The 17,944-nt window shown below is 54.1% G+C and overlaps 1 protein-coding gene across 1 annotated transcript in view; it reads right to left on the bottom strand.

Moving 5' to 3' along the window:
• Positions 1-17,944, bottom strand: part of ARHGEF17 (Rho guanine nucleotide exchange factor 17) — a 59,148-nt gene that overhangs the window by 3,089 nt on the left and 38,115 nt on the right. The window contains exons 2-19 of the mRNA XM_026010529.2: positions 16,549-16,626; positions 10,764-10,946; positions 8,110-8,226; positions 7,823-7,915; positions 7,413-7,589; positions 7,033-7,083; positions 6,681-6,790; positions 6,511-6,596; positions 4,854-4,972; positions 4,241-4,454; positions 3,661-3,734; positions 2,930-3,129; positions 2,497-2,795; positions 1,751-2,000; positions 1,422-1,508; positions 1,042-1,109; positions 641-789; positions 8-182 (exon numbers count right to left, since the gene is read on the bottom strand). Of these exons, the coding sequence (XP_025866314.1) occupies positions 8-182; positions 641-789; positions 1,042-1,109; positions 1,422-1,508; positions 1,751-2,000; positions 2,497-2,795; positions 2,930-3,129; positions 3,661-3,734; positions 4,241-4,454; positions 4,854-4,972; positions 6,511-6,596; positions 6,681-6,790; positions 7,033-7,083; positions 7,413-7,589; positions 7,823-7,915; positions 8,110-8,226; positions 10,764-10,946; positions 16,549-16,626 (2,530 nt within the window). The remainder of the gene's footprint in view (positions 1-7; positions 183-640; positions 790-1,041; positions 1,110-1,421; positions 1,509-1,750; positions 2,001-2,496; positions 2,796-2,929; positions 3,130-3,660; positions 3,735-4,240; positions 4,455-4,853; positions 4,973-6,510; positions 6,597-6,680; positions 6,791-7,032; positions 7,084-7,412; positions 7,590-7,822; positions 7,916-8,109; positions 8,227-10,763; positions 10,947-16,548; positions 16,627-17,944) is intronic.

Raw genomic sequence — 17,944 nt, 5'->3', positions numbered from 1 at the left:
TCAGTACCTGCCAGCATCCTGTGCACGGGAGGTGTGACGTCCACCTCAGCCAGCTGCTCAAAGGTGTCTGGATGGTAGAGACACACGTGGGCACTGCCTTTCAATGTCACCCATACACCCAGGCTGGAGTCTACCATACAAGCCACGCTGCGGCTGGAATCCTGGCCCACGTAGAACGTGTGCTGGTAGCGGGGGCAGGGAGAGACCAGATGGGTGACTGACAGGCCTGCCTTCCCTGGCTCTCCCTGCGCATGCTCCACCAGTGCCTACCTCCCCCACCTACAACTCACTCCAAACCTCTCTAGAAAGCCCACCTGGACTAACAGCACAGGCAGCCTTGTTCCTTGATCAAGGTGACCAACCTGTGGAAGCTTGAATTTCACGGAAGCCCCCCGCCCCCGCTCCCCCCCGCCCAACTTAATCCTCAGGAATTAAAATGAGGCTTCCTTTTCCCCGGAAACTCAATGATTCTGTGATCAGAGAATTTTAGAGCTTGAAGGGTTTTTGGATCAATCACTGGCCTCTCCCTGGACAGAGAGATGCTTTTTTATGGCCCCCATGGTCTCATCTCCCTCTCTCATGGGCCAGGCTTACCCCAAATCAATTCTGTCCCCTTCCCCCCACCCCCTGCCACTGCTACCTCCAGCTGCAGCGTGTCAGGGCTCAAGACAAGGACTCGGTTTTGGCAGCCACACCACAGCCGCCCACCAACAGACACCATCTTGGTGATAGGGCTCCCCTGAGAACCCAGGGTCACTGACTTGAAGTTCTGGGGGTCCCAGAAATGGCCTGGAGTGAGAGTGGGATAAAGAAAAACAGAGCAAATTCAGTCTATTATTTATTGCACTGAAGACTCACTCCCACACCCTGAAATGAAATGCTAAACACCCCATTTATACATGAGGACACCAAAGCCCAGAGAGGGCCTGAGAAGTGCCCAAAGCCATGTCTCCAGACTCATGGCCCCAGAGCCCCACCCTTGCTCAGAAGAGAGTGCCAACACTAGCAACATTAGCTGGGTGGGGTGGGGTAGGCACTCACCTGCTTCTCTTTGGTAGACCACAAGTTCTCCATTGGCCAGAGACACAAACACCTGGTTATTCAGATACCTAGGCAGGGAAAAGAAGGAGTCAGGGGTTTCAGGAGGCCAGAGGAGGTCACCTGGGGCCAAGGCAATCATAGAATGGCTATGGCTCCTGAGAGACCACCACTGCAGGCAGGGGAGCCTGAGGCTAGGAAGGGGTAGACACTTGCCCACAGTCACATAGCGTGTGGGAGGCACAGCTAGCCTAGGACGAGGCTTCTGGCCTCCAGCCTCCATAGAGAGAAGGGGCCAGCAAAGCAGGGAGACCTGGGTGAACAAAAGGAGGCCTACATGTGTACAAGGGTCTGGAGCCAGGAGGACTACCCAGGGGTCTTACAGGATGCAGGTCACAGAGGCTGCGTGCTGGAGCTTCATGCTGTTCCTGCGATCGCGGATGCTGTCGGAGGATTGGTATACGTGGACACTGTGGATTGGAGGTGGGCACCTGTGACAAATGCTTGCGTATGCCAGTCCCTCAAGTTATCCCTCCGCCTCTGTCTCCACCACCATCTCCTCCCTGCCGGGTCCTGCGTGAGGTACTGAGATCCCAGAGCCTCCCCGTGGGTTTCAGGCCCACTGGCAGCCCAGGCTGGCAGTGCTCCTGAGGTCTGACCCAAAGCCTTCCTGCTTCTGGCACCGTGTCCCCAGCCCCTCTCCTGTCCCTACCAGCCATCCTCAGTGCCCAGCCACACAGAGCTCTGGTAGGCCTCGGGGTCAACGCTCAGCAGGTCCTCAAGGCTGCCCCGGGTGAAGGAGCCATGGCTGGAGCGGCGAAGGGCTCTCCCATCCATCGGGCTGGTGCTGCAGGGACCGCTAGGCCCGAAGGAGCCAGACAGTGGCAGGAAGCCGGGCTCCTGCTCCTCCTCTGAACTGGTCGTCTCTGCCGTGGCCTCCTTGGAGCTCGGGGTCTCCTCATCTGAGGGAGACAAAGGTCTCTCCCTCCATTCCCCACTGCCAGGCCCAAGACCTGATAACTTTCAAGGTCCCTATCTCCCCTCCATGTATCCCTCCTGGCCACGTACCTCCTGAGAGCCTCCCACTGCTGTTCTCCCTTCCCCGAGGCCTCTGTGGGGCTTAGGCCTTGTTATTCTGCTCGCTGACAGGTCAGTGCTACGGGCTCCTACTCCTGACCTGGCCCACTCCAGACCACCACCACATCATGGATAGGGGGTCAACACCCCCACCCCCTACTCCATCTCACCTACTCAACTGGGCTTTCTGGCGTCTTCAGGATCTGGCCCGACTGGCCCACTACCCGCTGCCCGCCTTGCCCACTGCTCTGTGTGCTGACATCCTGAGACTTGATTCCATGCCTTTGCCTATGCTGGTCCCTCCTCACCCACCAGTACCTATTGGGCTGCCCCTCCTCTGTGTAGTCCATCCTGCCTGACAGCCCCAAGCTGGGCACTCACTGCCAAAGCTGGAGGAGATGGTGGACCGGCTGGCTTGGCTCTGCAGGGTTCCCGAGGGGCTGGGCGAAGACTCATCATCAGAGTCACTGTCAAAGGGCACCAATTCCGGGCGGGGATCCCCTCCGGCAGGGCCTGGTGCCATCTCCAGCCCCGAGCCAGCAATGGAGATGTGCAGGCAGGGCTGGGGCCCAGGCTCTGCCAGTGTCACTGCTTCTTCGTCTGTGGCTTCAACGTCCAGTTCTGGACCGGGGGTCTCCATTGCTGTCTCTGGGGGATTCCTCAGCGAGGCAGGCTGCTCCCTGTGAGATACAGGAGTCGGGAGGAGGGCCGCCAGGACCCAGGGCTCTTCCCACCTCGTCCGCAAGCCCACTAGGCCCTGCGCCACCCACCAGACAAGACTGCCACCACATCGGGGTTAGGGTCAGGGCCTCACCTGTGGCCGCGGCGCTGCAGACCTGGCACTGCGCCAATGCAGAGGATGCGGGCAGAGCAGACGGCAATGCAGGCCTCCACGTCCGGCTCAGCACGCAGGCTCAGCAGGCACACCTGGCCCACGTAGCCATCACTGTTGCACACCCACACTTCAGGCATGGGCTCGGGGCAGCTACTCTGGGTCGGGGCCGCACAAGAGAACTGCAGAAGGCACCAGTGGACAGGGGAAGATAAATGAGGAACTGCTGGTGGCTCCCCACTGCTCTCCAGGCTGACTTGCAGAATGGACGGGTGTGCATGAATTCCCAATATACATGTACACGCACACACACACAGCGCATGTGACACTCTACAGATCACATGCATATGTGTCCATGTGATGTAGGTATCATCCATTCACACACATATGTGCAACCACACCCACACATATAAACCCTAATGTGACCACATATATGTATGGGTAACAAATGTGAAGTGTCCAGATGTATACAGACTCATAAAAGCACATAACTTAGACATCTCATGTTAATCAGACAGCCTTTGTTCACATGCACACATGGATGTGCGTGGCCATACCCACATGTGTGACACATGTAGTATCCATGTGCATGTGCAGAGGGGGCGACTGTAATGTTCAAGACATATACCTGATGTTGTGCACAAAACAAAAACACGTGAACACATGCTGGCTGTGAATACACGTACTCGCATGACCCAGGCGCCCACACGCACCTGCATGCCACTGCGGGTTTTCATGATGGGGATGGCCTTCAGGAATTCAGGGTCTAGACAGTTTTTGCTGGATGCTGTAGCAGAGGAGGACAAGCAGACATACTTAGCATCCACCTCACCCGTGACCATTTCCTTTCCTCCCCTGCTCTTCAGGGTCTCTCAAGGAAAAAGGAGGTGCCTGTAGGTTATGCCCTGCATGTCCCTGGCCTCAATCCTCCCGTCTATACAATGCAGGAGGCAGACTCAGAGGTCCCGAAGGATCTTCTAAGCCCTGGACCCTGATGAGTAGCTTTCCAGGGCCTGCTCACACTGTATGTGCGTGGCGGGAGCAGGAAGGGGGGGGGGTCCTGGCATCCTCTCCCACAGTAGCACCCCTGCCCTGAGCTCACCCTATCCACTGAGTCTCCTCCCTGCCAGTGAGGCCCTGGCAGAGTCCCCAGCTTCTCTGTCGGAGTCTCAGTCCACCCTCCCAGCAGCAGGGACCAAAGCACAGGACTCAGGATTTCTGACAGATCACTACATGGTGCGGCACACTGCCAGGAGGTGCTAGAAGGAGGACACCAGCATGGGCCTGGCTTACCCAGCTTCCTCTTGGCCTCATCAAAGGCCTGCTCGAAGCCGAGGCGGGCGTCAGGGTGAGGGAACTCAAAGATGAAGGAGTCAGTGCCCTCAGGCCTCGTGGCGCACAGCTCCAGCTTGGTAGGGGGGAAGGACAGTGCATAGCACAGTGCCTGCTTCTCCGACAGGTCCCGGTGCATGGCGGCTGAGAGGTCCCGCAGTGCTTCATCCAGGCTCTGCCGGGAGGAGGACCCAGGCCTTAGGCCCTGACATCTCCCCACAGTCTGCTCCTGCCCTGAGAATGCAAGCGGGGCCCTGCCTCTCCCCTCAGACAGAAAATGGGACTCTGTCTCCCCACTGGAGGAGGTAGGCTGGCCTCCAGCCCACCCCCTACCCCAACCGACACCATGGGCCCTCTCTCCTCCCTCAGCTGAGGACAGAGCTGTGTCTCCACCCTCAGGCCTGGAAACGTCACTTCCCTCAGCTGCAGTGAGGCTGTATTTTCCCCTTGCAGTAAGTGACCGAGGTGAGTGACCTCTTCCTCAGGCAAATGAAAAGGCTGTTCTCTCCCTCAGAGAGGGTCTGGTGGACCCCCACCACTCGCATTGCCCCAGCCTCAGGCAGAGGGCACTGACCTGGTGAGGGAAACCAAGGCTCTCGGAGAGCTTGCTCATTTGGCCTAGGGTGGTCAGGTCCTCATCTAGGCGGTTGATAGCTTTCTGGATGTTCTCCCGATTGGTGGCCTGGGATGCCCCTGGTGGGGACAGAGGAAGGCCATTGGTAGATACAGAGGCAGACAAGGTCAGGCTTGGACAGACATTCTTCCCCTCCCTCACAGTCTGCAGTTCAGTGTGGGGAGTGGCTTGACAAGCTGAGAGCTTGTAAACCCTGAGATCCAAGGAACAAAGTGACAGGCAGCTCGCAAAGAAACACCAGGCCTGGGAACAGGGGACTGCCTGATGCAGAGCCACTTGGCACAGGGTGCTGGTCCCTTGGAGAACTCCCTGGAAGAGCATAAAGCATAAACAGCAGACAGCTCTGCAACTTATGCAGGCTCCAGCTGACACTGGAAGCTGCAGTGGTGCGGCCTCCACAGGGGAGTCAGCCGGGCAGCCAGAGCCTCAGGCGGTCAAATCTGCTGACCAAGGGACTCAATTCCCCCACAAAGGAGGGAAAATGAGCTGATGCTCTGGATTTCTCTAGTCCTATCCCATACCTGACCATAGCCAAGTAGCTGGCCCCATAGGCCAGCTCAGCATCCCCAAACCCAGCACTGCCTGGCTGGGGGTGTACACCCTGGGCCAGTAACCCACAAATGGGCAGAGTAGACAGCAGTGGAATGTACTAGACAAGCTAAGGCTTGGGTTGTCTCCTACTCCTTCTGAAGGAAACTGTCCCCCCCACAACCCTCACTGCCTGGGCAGCCATGTGTTCTTCCGTATGACCCTGTCTCACTCTCACCATACTTGACTGGTCAGGAGTAGACACCTGACCTAAAGGTAATCATTTTATCAACTGGCCTGTGCTCCAGTGAGAAAAGACAAATGAGACCAATAATCAACTTGTATTCCTACATACAGGCCCATGTGAGGCAGGCCTGGCTTTACCCTGGGGGCCACCAGGGAGCCTAGGGACAGAGTCTGGACCTAAACTGCCTGCTGGCCCAGAGGTGCCCACACCACCATTCCAGACCAATCGCCCCACTCAGAAAGGTAAACTTCAGACCCTGGAGTGGCTAGAGAGAAAGACCACGATGTAGAACAGGCCATGATGGATCACAGGAGTTGGGGGGAAGGAAGAAACAAAGAAAGCGGAGTAGTGAAAACAAGCAGACACACAGAAGGAGACACAGACACATGTACACAGCAGGAGGAGCAGCTCTTTGAAACCACCTCAGCTTCTAACAGCCTCAGCCCCAAACAACACGGATCTTTCCAACCAGCCTCGTGCTTGGACTGACTTGAGTGCATCTCTGCTCCCTATGAGCAAAACTGCTGGACCAGAGCAGCGTGTTGTGGTCTAACAGGATGCTTTACAGTGGTCAGTGGCAAGCAGCGGGTGTCTGCACCCCTGCACCACCCCAGCCTAGGTTAGGGTCCCGCCGGGTCAGAAGGTGGTCCTGGTGTGGCTCTGTGGCAGGCAAACTGATCCTGCAAGCCACCTCCCTTGTCCTGGATGGGAAAATGAGGCCCCAAAGTGGAAAAGAGGATGGGTAGGCAGCCAGCCTGGTCACAGTTCTTAGAGGAGGGCCCGGATACCCAGAACCCTGGGGTGGGCCCGGGGCAGCCCCACCTTTGATGATGTCCGCATCTTCCAGAGGCAGCTTCCATAGCAGCTTGTACTTGCTGGCTGTGTCAATGACGCTGGCTGCCGTGTACCTGTGGGGAGCCAAGGGGGTGTTGTGGCCAAGGCAAGACAGCTGCTCACCCCTGCCCAAGGCCAGCCCCACCCCAGTCACTCACAGGCTCATGGAGCTGCGCCGCAGGGAGCCCGACTTCCGCTTCAGGGTGGTGCAGACAATGAGATCCGTGAACAGGAAGAGGGACCGGTCCTTCTTGCCACCGACTGCCTTCTGTGGAGCCCGAGGCAGGACTCATGTCCAGAGGCCCACCCTCCTGCCCACCGTGCCCAAGGGGACAGCCAGGCCCAGAGAGGGGTGAGGGCTCTGCCCCAGATGCCCAGAGGCAGAGTTGGGACTCCACCTGGGACTCCTGTTGTAGGGAAGAGCAGGGAGGCCCAAGGGCAGCAGGTGTAAGCAGAAGTGTGAACAAAGTGGGGTGATGGGAACAGGTGGGTAGACAATGGGACACTTACCACTTCAATGACCATCTCCTGCCTTAGGAACCGCCGCAGAGGGGCTTGGAGCTGTGGGGCAGGACAGATAAAACATCTTGAAGCCCAATTATTAATCCCACCTCCTCCCCAGACCCTGGCGACCCCTCGGCCCCACCCCATGGGCGAGGCCAATAGAAGCAACACCCCATCTATCCTCCTAATAGTGTGCTTGTCAGGTGGTGGGACATGTGGCCAGACACAGACACGGAAGAGGACATGGATATGGCCAGAGATGGGTGGGGATGCTGGCAGACATGGATGTGAACACACTGCAGACACGACTGTGGATGTGGTTGTGACTATTATTTCAGGTGGCCACAGATGCAAACAAAGCCATGGGTGGAGTGGGGGGCACTCACATCCTCCATGCCCTCGATGTGAGCCTCAATTTCCTGCAGCACACGGGCATGTCGCTCTGCCTCCTCAGCACTCCGCACACCCTTGTTGATGCGTTCAGCCACCTGTTTGATGTTCCGCTGAGCATCCAGCAGGAGTGGGTGGTCTGGGTGGTCCTCAGGTGTGTGCTTCAGGAGGTCCTGGGTTAGGAATGGGGACAAGACCTCTGCTTCGCTGCCCCTTCCAGGCCCTGGGTGCCCACACTGACTGCTGGAACAGGAGTGACTATAGGTGGACTGCAGAGAGGATTTCTTTTCCAACCCAACCCCTGAAGACTCTGATATCAGGCCCAACCAGGTAGGGGCCTCCCAGCCCGCTGCATCCTCACATGCCTCCCGGCTTTTACCCCCTGCCCACCCAACCCCATGCCCACCTTCACCAGAAGTTCATAGCGTGGGATCCGCTGCACAGGCTTGATCATGAGGTCAGACAGCGCCTGCTTCTCCTTGTTCTCACGCATGCTTTGCTGAAACCAGAAACAAGGTGGACAGGCACCCGTGTGAGGAATGTCATGGAAAGAAGGGAATGTCCAGGGGCAAGCCCCCAGCTAGTCCCTCCAGCCCAGCCTGGGAGCTCTTGCCACCCCACTTCCCCCGCCCCCCAGCCAAAATTGGCCCACGGTGAGGGTCATGGTCATCCCCCTGAGCTAGCACACCATACCTCCAAGAACTTGAGAAAGGCGGGCCTTGCCTCCTTAGCCACACGCACGGCATCCTTTGCATTGAGAAAGTTATCAATGTAGGCAGAATAGATGTTGACCAGGACGTCCTTGGAGAACTGTGGATGAAGAGGCAGGTTGGGGATCTTCAAGGTGTCCCTTACTCCACCTCATCCTGTCCTGGTTTCCAGTGACTCACAAGCCAATAACCTTTCCCTCCAACTGGACATGATATGGTCTCTAAGGGATCGAGCATGTGCTCCTGTCGTGTATACATGTGGTATGTGTGACCATGTGAGTAGGTGTGTGCATGGGTGCACACACACCCACATATATTACCTATGGTTTGTGCGTACACAGACATATGCCTAGATGTGTCCTGTGGACAGGGTCTCCCATTTCCAGCTGGGTGTTTCCATTCCTTGGTCTCCAACCCCCCTAAATCCAGCCAGGCAGGTCTCTCTCCTCACTGTCCTCTGAGAAATACTCATTCCAGCCACTTGGCCTTTGCTCATGTAATTCCACCAGAATGCCCTTAGACATCAAATCTCACCTACTCTCAGGGCTAAGCTCCACCTATGCCTCCTCCAGGAAGCACTCCCTGCCCTGACTAGGGCTCTTCCTGGAACCACACCTGGCCTCTGGCCTCCCTTGATCCCCCCAGGACAGATCTCTCTGCAAGATAGGTACGAGATACAGACACCCACCCTGTCCAGTAAAATCTTGCTCTGTGGGGGCACACAGCTGGTGGCTAACCCCTGATGGCCAGCAGATAGCTGGGCTAAATGTGAAAGGCCCTGGCTGGGAGTTGGGACACCCTGGTTCCTGTCTTGGCTGTAACATGGACGGGTTAGGTGACCTGTGGTGGTGTTTGTTTCTGGCCCCTCTGGACCAACAAGCGCCTCTGTCTTAAAGGCACTAACTGTCCTCCTCCCCAGGCCTGGGGTGTGCTGCAGGGCATAGGCTGCAGCAATTTGAAGAGGAAGACAGCCCTTACCCCCCAGCCCACCCTGCGGTAGAGCATTCTTTGTTGTGCCTTCCCTGGGGTCGGGGTTTCTGCTCCAGTCAGACCACGATCAGCATCAAAGTCCAGACAGGGGATGAGCCTGGTGACACTAAGGGTGGTGATGGCCTGGAGATGTCAGCACTCAACCGGGCTCCCATCAAGATTCTTGTCACATCAGTTCTAGGTCAGCAGGCACCTTCTAAGATCTTCTTAGGCCCAAGGCCCACCCCCATCATCACAAGCACATGAAAAGACATCCACATCTCACAAAAATAGATAAGGGTTGGTTTTTTTTTTTTTTGCTAGTACAATTTTTGGAAGGAGTTTTATAATTTTGCTTTTGAAATTATTTGGCTCTGAGTAACCATTTAGTTTGTATTTGCCTATGATTTATCAGTCCTCACCATGCATTCTTGGGAATTCTGGCCAAATAACAAAATGTCACTTAAGTTTTTTCAAATGTAATTAAGTTCATATAAATGAATACTAAATTTAACAATTAAAGAAAATGGTATGCTACGTTTTTACAGACATTTAATTAAACGTTTATTAGTTTTGCTTTTACAGTTCTTTTTGAATTTTGAAGCCAATGCCTTTTCTAATTTCCCGTTCACTATTGTAGGATCCTGAAGAGCTCACAGGCGGGGATCTGCTTGTGGTGAAAGGGGGCACAGAGTAGGGCAGAGTGTGGGCATTGGAGCCGCATTTCCTGGAGTTGAACCCTCTATCACTCACTAACCAACCATGATTTTAATCTGGTTACTTTCTCTCTATGCTACAGACCCATCAACTTTAAACATAGAGATATAACTTAACTGCACCTTTCTCCTAGACTTGTGGATATATATAACGTATTTAGAATGATGGCTAAGTACCAAATAGTCAGCTATCTTATTAAAATGCTGGATGGAGGGATCCCTGGGTGGCGCAGCGGTTTGGCACCTGCCTTTGGCCCAGGGCGCGATCCTGGAGACCCGGGATCGAATCCCACATCAGGCTCCCGGTGCATGGAGCCTGCTTCTCCCTCCGCCTGTGTCTCTGCCTCTCTCTCTCTCTCTGTGACTATCATAAATAAATAAAAATTTTAAAAAAATGCTGGATGGAGGGGTGCCTGGGTGGCTCAGTCAGTTAAGGGTCTCCTTCTGCTCAGGTCATGATCCCGGGGTCCTGGGATTGAGCCTTGCATTGGGCTCCCTGCTCAGTGGGGAGTCTGATTCTTCCTCTCCCTGTGCCTTCTCCCCCCTGCTCATGCTCTGTCTCTCTCAAATAAATAAAATATTTAAAATGCCAGATGGAGAAAAGGGCTAGTCAAGGTGAGGGCTGAGGTCAGTATCAGCACCAGCTCAAGGTCAGGACTAATGTCAAGTGCCAGTGACCAGGGTTGGGTCCAGGATCGGGGTCAGTGTCTGGTTGGGATTGGGGTCCATGCCAGCTCCAGCCAACTCTGGGGTTTGGCAGTGTTCAGGTTCAGGTCAACCCAAGGGCTGGAGTTAGTGCCAGTGTTTGCTCAAGTTCTAGGGTTGGATTTGGGATCAGAAGCAGCGTCCAGGTGGAGTGGGTGTGGGTGAGGGGTCCTCAGTAGGAGCCATCCCCTTCCAGGAGGCACCCCGGATTATGGGGGCTGTGGCAGTAAGCAGCTGGGCCACTCACCGACTGGACAAGCAGGTCTCCCACCTTCTGCTGGGCATGCCAAGTCTGCACACAGTGCCGCACCTGCTCTAGGAATTGTTCATGATGTTCCAGGAGCTCAGGGATCTGGTCGAAGATTTCGTCCACCAGCGACGGGTCACACAGCAAGGAGTTCTCTGGTTGCTTCAGTGGCTGCATGTAGCCCTGGGGGACCCACAGGGTCAGTGTGGGTACCCTCAGAGGGACGGACCCCAACCTACTGGCACAGGTGCACACAAAATCACCTGGGCCTGTAACTCAGTGGCTGTGCCTCCCGGATCTCCCGCATGAAACTCCAAGCTCTAGGAGGGAGATGGAAGACCTATCTCTACACCCCTCGCTGTGCAGCCCAGGGCCTGGCCCAAGATGGCGGTTCAGGAAAGGTTTGTTAGATGCATGAACAAGCAGAGTTTGGAGTGAGGAAAGCAAGAAGATTGGGCTCCTGGGAGACCCACACACACAAACTTAGCAAACATTTTATTCACTCACTCTGTTCAGCAGTGAACAAGGAAGACCAAACTCCCTGCCCTAGTAGAGCTTACAGTCTGGTAGGAAGAAACACGCAAATACAGAAAGAAACAAAAATAAGCCACATTTCATCAAATCTTTAAGAAAAAAACTGCTGCCGGGACACCCAGGTGGCTCAGCAGTTGAGCATCTGCCTTCGGCTCAGGGTGTGATCCTGGAGTCCGGAATCGAGTCCCACACCAGGCTCAGGCTCCCTGCATGGAGCCTGCTTCTCCCTCTGCCTAATCTCTACCTTTCTCTCTCTGTGTCTCTCATGAATAAATAAATAAAATCTTAAAAAGAAAAAGAAAAAACATGCTGCCAATTCAGTTATTATTATATGCCATCAGTTATAGGATGAACCTGGATTTCAGAGCTGTTAAACTGCGAAGGAGGTATCTTAGAAGCAGTTACACATGGAGAGTTAAAAGATGAGAAATGCTGTAGGGAAAATAGAGCAAGGAGGGGCATGGGAGGCCTTCAGTGTCACTATCTGAGCACTGTTTTCAGTTTTCAGATCTACTGGTCAGTCTGATTAAAACTGTTCTTTTTCACCTCAAATCTGCATTCACCTCTGTTTCCTGAGAACGGAGAGAACCTGCTTAGCAGCAGGCGGGCTCACAGAGCGGTCGCCCTCTACTGGCCTAAACTGTAACTACCAAGAACTGATGTTTGAAAAAGTAATGCAACGTTGGGGTAAAATTTAAATTAAACATATTTAAAAATTGGCGTGTTTTATAAAGCAGCCTCAAGAAAGTGAAGCTCAGCAGAATCCTCTTGCCCAGTTGGGGATTCTTAAAAGGCCAGGAGGGTGACGGTGAGGAGACAGGCAGGGAGCCTCCTCTTTTATTGCATCTAGGCTAAGGCCTTCTCTGTGCGGGGTGAGGCGGGGCGGGGGGTGCTCTCCCACAAAGAGAGGAGCTAAACTGCACCACACACAGAAGCAGGCCCACAGTGGGAGGAAAGAATGAGCTGAGAACCCGATATGGAACTTCCTAGGAGCCAACACCTGCACCCACTCACCACATACTTGCTGAGCAACTACTGAGTGCCTCACCTTCTAAGCTCCTGGCAGACACAAGTCCCCTGTGCGTGTGGAGCTGACACTTCAGTGCAGGGAGGCAGAAAATAAGCACCGTAAATAATGACATTATCACACATGTATTAGAAGGCAGTAAATACTGTGGGAAGAAAGACAAGGTCAGGAGTGCTAGAAGAAGGGTGCTGGGTCAGGGAAGAGGGAGGTTGTTAGCTGGGAATTCAGGGGTCGAAGAAAGACTCAAAGGGTGAGGGGGGCACTGAGGAAAGGTGTAGCCTTAGGATGTGGGTTCAAATCCCATCACCTCTGGCTGTTAACCTTGTTATTTATTTATTTATTTTATTTCTTCATTTTAAACTTCTAGCCTACACCTGAAACTACTGTACCGTTGTGTGTCAACTATACCTCAATTTAAAAAAAGAGAAAGAAACTCCTGGCCAGCAGGAACAGTGTCAACTATACCTCAATTTAAAAAAAGAGAAACTCCTGGCCAGCAGGAACAATATCAATTGATGCGGGGGGGGGGGGGGGGGGGGCAGTGGTCACTGCGAGAGAACACTAGGGCTGTGGAGTCCAGTCTCAGCTTGAATACCACCTTTGATCGGGCAGTGTAGACTAGCTGATGAGAGGGAGCACCAGAGAGTCACACTGACAGGGATTCAACCCAAAGTGTGGCATTTCCTGGCTCTGTGACCTTGAACAGAGGCTTTACGCCTCCGTGTCTCAGGTTCATCATCTGTAAAATGAGGGTGACAATGAGACTTATATGATGTAACTTTATGTAAAGTGCACATAGTCAGCACTCAATAAATGTCAGCACTTAGTATTACCACTTGTATTCCCCCAGAATCCTTATGCTCAAACCTGATCCCCAATGTGTTGGCATTTGGAGACAGGGCCTTTGGGCCATGTGTGTAGGGCCCTCATGAATGGGATTTCTGCCCTTATAAAGTAGCCCCGCCTACTGTGAAAGTCGGGGCGAGATGGCAAGGTCTGGGTCAGATGTGGAAAAACCCTGGAGTCAGGATGCACATGCGGGCCTGGGGCCTGGGGCCTGGGACAGAGAATGTGGATCCGAGCTGACGTGGGACCTGGCAGGCACAGTGGAGGACGAATTTACTCAAGCCATCTAGGCTGAGTGAGAGCAAAGAATAGAAGGTAGAGCTCTGGAAACATCCAGAGTGTTCATTCGTTTACTTCACAAATCTGCCACGAGCATCTTCTGGGAGCAGACTGCATTCTCTGTGAGGGTTCAGCAGTGAGCATGAGTGATGAGATCCTGTGTCCTGGACTACAATACCACTTAAAAGTTTGACCCTGGGCAGTTTCTTTAACCTCTCTGAGCCTTCATCTCCTCATCTGAAGAGGCAGTTAGAACATCTACCTCAAAACCTTAATGCAAGGATTAGATGTGATTTTATACACATGCATGCAGATCTGCCAGGCAGGATGCTAAATTATACATGCGTCTCTCTTGTAATCTGCACTCGAGGTAGGTACTCTTATTATTCCCAGTCTGCAGACAAGGAAGCTGAAGCAGAGACTGGTTATGTAACTCGCTCCAGGTGACATGGCCGCTCAAGACGTAGTGCCAAGTTTGAACACTGGTGGTCAGGCTTGGACCTTGGTCCTTCTGGCTGCCTTGTGTGACAGTCTTTGGGTTCAGCTGACACTCTCTTGCTCATCTCCACCCCTTGCCACCAACACTGTCAACCTGGCCTCCTGAGAACTGTTCTCCCTTAGCTCTTCCACCTGCAGGTCCTGCAAGCCTCCGCACCTGCAGCCCTGAACTGGCCAGGAGATCTGAAGGTAGAGAGACACGCCCAGGTCCTGCCAGCCTCCTATATGTGAGCAAGTTGTGAGCAGCCTCATTACCTGTTCATCTTCGCGATGGGACATGGGTACGATTCATCACATTTTACACATAGAAACAGAAACACCAAGGCTCAGAGAAGAGGAGAAGGCTAGCATCACCCAGCAGGGAGGCAAGTGACTCAAACCTTGGACAGCCCTGACCCCAGTGCCTTCCACTCCCACCTAGGGGATGACAAAGGACCCCACGCACTGGCAGACCCCCACATAACCACTGCCGCCTGGCAGCCAGGGGCATCTCTTAAAGATGGCATTCTAGTCATGTCCCTTCTATGCCTTCCTTGTGCTTTCAACAGAGGCCAGCACCTAAGGCAGCAGTCACCTTGGCCGCCCCTCCAGGGCTAACTGCTTCATGTTTCCTCCCACCTCCCGGCCTTTGTTCCTACTGCACCCCCGGCCAGAACCATTCCCTGCTGGGCTCTCCCCCTGCCTAATTCCTACCCATCCTCCAGGTCAGCTAAACACCCCAACCTCAGAGAAACTCTCCCTGGCCTGTGACCCCAGGGCAGGCCCCCCATCCTGTGTTCTCATCTTTCTGTGCCCTTACTTTTAATATATAAAAGCAGTGTATTTCCTGTGTGGCAAAATATACATCATAAAATTTGCCATTTTAATCATTTTTAAGCATACTGTTCAGCAGACTTACATTAAATACATTCATGTTGTTGTGGAACCGACACCACCATCCATCTCCAGAACCTTCTCAGCTTCCCAAACCATTAAACACTAACTCCCCCTTCCCTTCCCCCAGCCCCTGGCAACCATGGTTCTACTTTTCTGCTTCTGTGAATTTGGCTACCCCAGGTACCTCGTGGGAGTGCAATCATACAGTATTTGTCCTTTTGTGACTAGCTTATTTCATTTAGCATAATGTCCTCGAGGTTCATCCATGTTGTGGCATGGGTCAGAATTTCTTCCCTTTGCTGGCTGAACGAGTCAGGTGTTACAGGTACACTCTCCATGCACTCTTGTACCCTATCTGTCCACACATATGGTCTGTCTGGCTGGTTACTGTCAGTGTCTGCCATAAACTATGGGCTCCAGGACACAGGATCTCATCACTCATGCTCACTGCTGAACCCTCACAGAGAATGCAGTCTGCTCCCAGAAGATGCTCGTGGCAGATTTGTGAAGTAAACGAATGAACACTCTGGATGTTTCCAGAGCTCTACCTTCTATTCTTTGCTCTCACTCAGCCTAGATGGCTTGAGTAAATTCGTCCTCCACTGTGCCTGCCAGGTCCCACGTCAGCTCGGATCCACATTCTCTGTCCCAGGCCCCAGGCCTGCATGTGCATCCTGACTCCAGGGTTTTTCCACATCTGACCCAGACCTTGCCATCTCGCCCCGACTTTCACAGTAGGCGGGGCTCCTACTGTGCTTCAGTCACCCAGACCAGAAGTCCGGGCCTCAACCCACAGCCGACCTGGCCTGACCAGTTCGCTTCCTAAATACCTGCCCCTACTCCCCTCCCCGGTGCTTCTGCCCTCACTGGCCTTTGACCATCTTGTCTGCTGCCCACTTTCCCCCCAGTCAGACAGACTTTGTAAAGCATGAATCACATGACATGCTGCCCCTGCTCAAAGCTCTTCACAGACTCTCCAGGGCCCCCGGCAGGGTCCAAACCTTCTTGCTGGTATTCGAGACCCCTACCACATGGTTCCTTACCACATGGCTCCTGCTGGCTCCCCCAGCATCCCCATAGGACCAACCCTTTGTGCTCTGTGCTGCCTCTCCTTACTGGACTTTGTACATGCTGTTCCTGCTGCTGAGAAGACAGATGGGGTGGGAGCCAGCACCTCCTCCAGGGAAAATCCCTGACCCCATGCCTCATAGGTGCCCCCTCAATGTTTTGAGAGTGACCACATACTCAACTATGTCCACCACAGGACTATGAAGTCCTGTGGCAGTGGCTCGTCTCTCTTCTCATTCTTGTGCTTCCTATACCTGGCACGGGGCCTGGCACACAGCAGGGGCTCAACATTTTATTTCATTCAACAAATATTTTCCCAGTCAATGAGTAAGATGGAAGGAGGGGGACAGTGGGTGGGGGCACAGATCTAAGCTCAGGCACAAGGCTGCTAGGGGAGGTGGCAGGATAGTAAAAGGAGGGAGTGCCTGCCCTGGGGTAGCCTATCTGGCCTTAAGTCCCCTCTATGTTCTCTCCTGCCCTGGAGGGGGCTTCCTCCTCTGGGGTAGTCATATGATGGGGCACTCTCCATGGGGGGTGATGTATCCCATCTCTCCTCTCTAGTCTCAATCCACAAAATGGGTTTGTTCCCACATGTCTGACAACCTCCTAGACTCAGAATGGCTGCTCTCAGGGGCCTGGTCCAGCCTCGAGCCTCACCTGCATCAAGGTACGCAGCGACTCCACATACGACTGCTCTGTGTCCAGCAGGGTCATGGTCACGTGCTTCCGCATGTCCTTGGGGGACAGAAGGCAGAGGGTGAGCAGTGCCTTGTTCCCCTCAGACCCCACCACCTACAGTCATATGGACCCAGAGAGCCCATCCACACCCAATCCCTGGCCTTCGAGGCCTGTACTCCCACCCTCCAGGGCTGCTGGCTGTTACCTCAAAGCACCACGGACCTCCACTCTGCCAGATGCTTACTCACATGCTCCCTGTGCAGGGAGCACCCTCCCCCTACATCTGAAATGCCCTCTATTCCAGAGTGTGCCCCTTACTCCTCCACCACCGCCCCATGGCTGCTGGCAGACCTGAGGATCTCCTGTTTACTCCGTGGTTACCCACTGGGCTCCTGAAAAGGACTCAATCAATAACCTCTCACATTTGCAAAGGAAGATGCCTCCAGCCCCCCCCCCCCCACCAGCTGCCAACTGTGAAAACCCCTCCTTCAGGCTCAGAGCTATGGGGTCAGACCCTACCAGACTGGGCTGCACACCACCCCTGAGAGTGGAAACTGTGACCTCCCACCACAGATGACGAAAGGGTGGCTCAGAAAGATGAAGTTAGTGCCAAAGGTCACACGGCAGGTGGGGGCAGGTTTCACCCACTCTCAGTCAAGGCTGGATCCCAGTTCTCCCAGTAAAGAAGGTTAATTGAGCCCTATTCCACACCAAGCACTGTTCTAAGCATATATTATTTCATCCTTCTGACCGTGCTGTGAGGTAGACATTCTTACTCTTCCCATTTTAAGGATGGGAAAAGGACACCCAGGAACTAATGCCTCCATTCTATGAATCTGACGATCTGCAGTATAGAGTCCCTGAGGGGTCACCCAGACTCTGCACCCACACCTCCAGGGATAGGGTGTGCACCCCTTACAGGGCAGCCCCATTCCGTGGGAAGGCTTTGCTAGAAGCCAGCCACAGGATGCCTTCTCTGTGTTTGACTCCCTGAGACTCAGTTTACCTATTGCCCCTTGCCACTAGTTCCTATGCCTCTGGCCCACTCATCCAGGAAGCCTTCGCCAGATGGCACCAGCTGCAACAAGCTCCCTTCCGGGTGAGGGATTCCACTCTGGGTATCCTCTAAGTCCTTGTAGAGGTCCTGAACAAGGCCTCCTCAGAGCCCAGATCTCTGGGGCTTATTCTCCCCTCTCCACTCTTCTTCCCAGGCCTCAGCTTGGCCGGGGCACTTGTCTGGACCTTGTCTCAGGCTCCAGCCATCAAGGCCTGCTGATCGAGTGTCTGTTCTTTGCATGTGGCAATGGAAGTGTGGGTGTCCATGTCTGTGGCATCCCGCCTGTCCCTATCCCTGGAGGCCTTCAGGGGAGGGACT

Source organism: Vulpes vulpes, chromosome 11 (assembly GCF_048418805.1).
Source record: "Vulpes vulpes isolate BD-2025 chromosome 11, VulVul3, whole genome shotgun sequence".
Classification (NCBI taxonomy): domain Eukaryota; kingdom Metazoa; phylum Chordata; class Mammalia; order Carnivora; family Canidae; genus Vulpes; species Vulpes vulpes.
The sequence above is the reverse complement of the archived record's forward strand: the minus strand, read 5'-3'. Positions and strand labels throughout refer to the sequence as shown.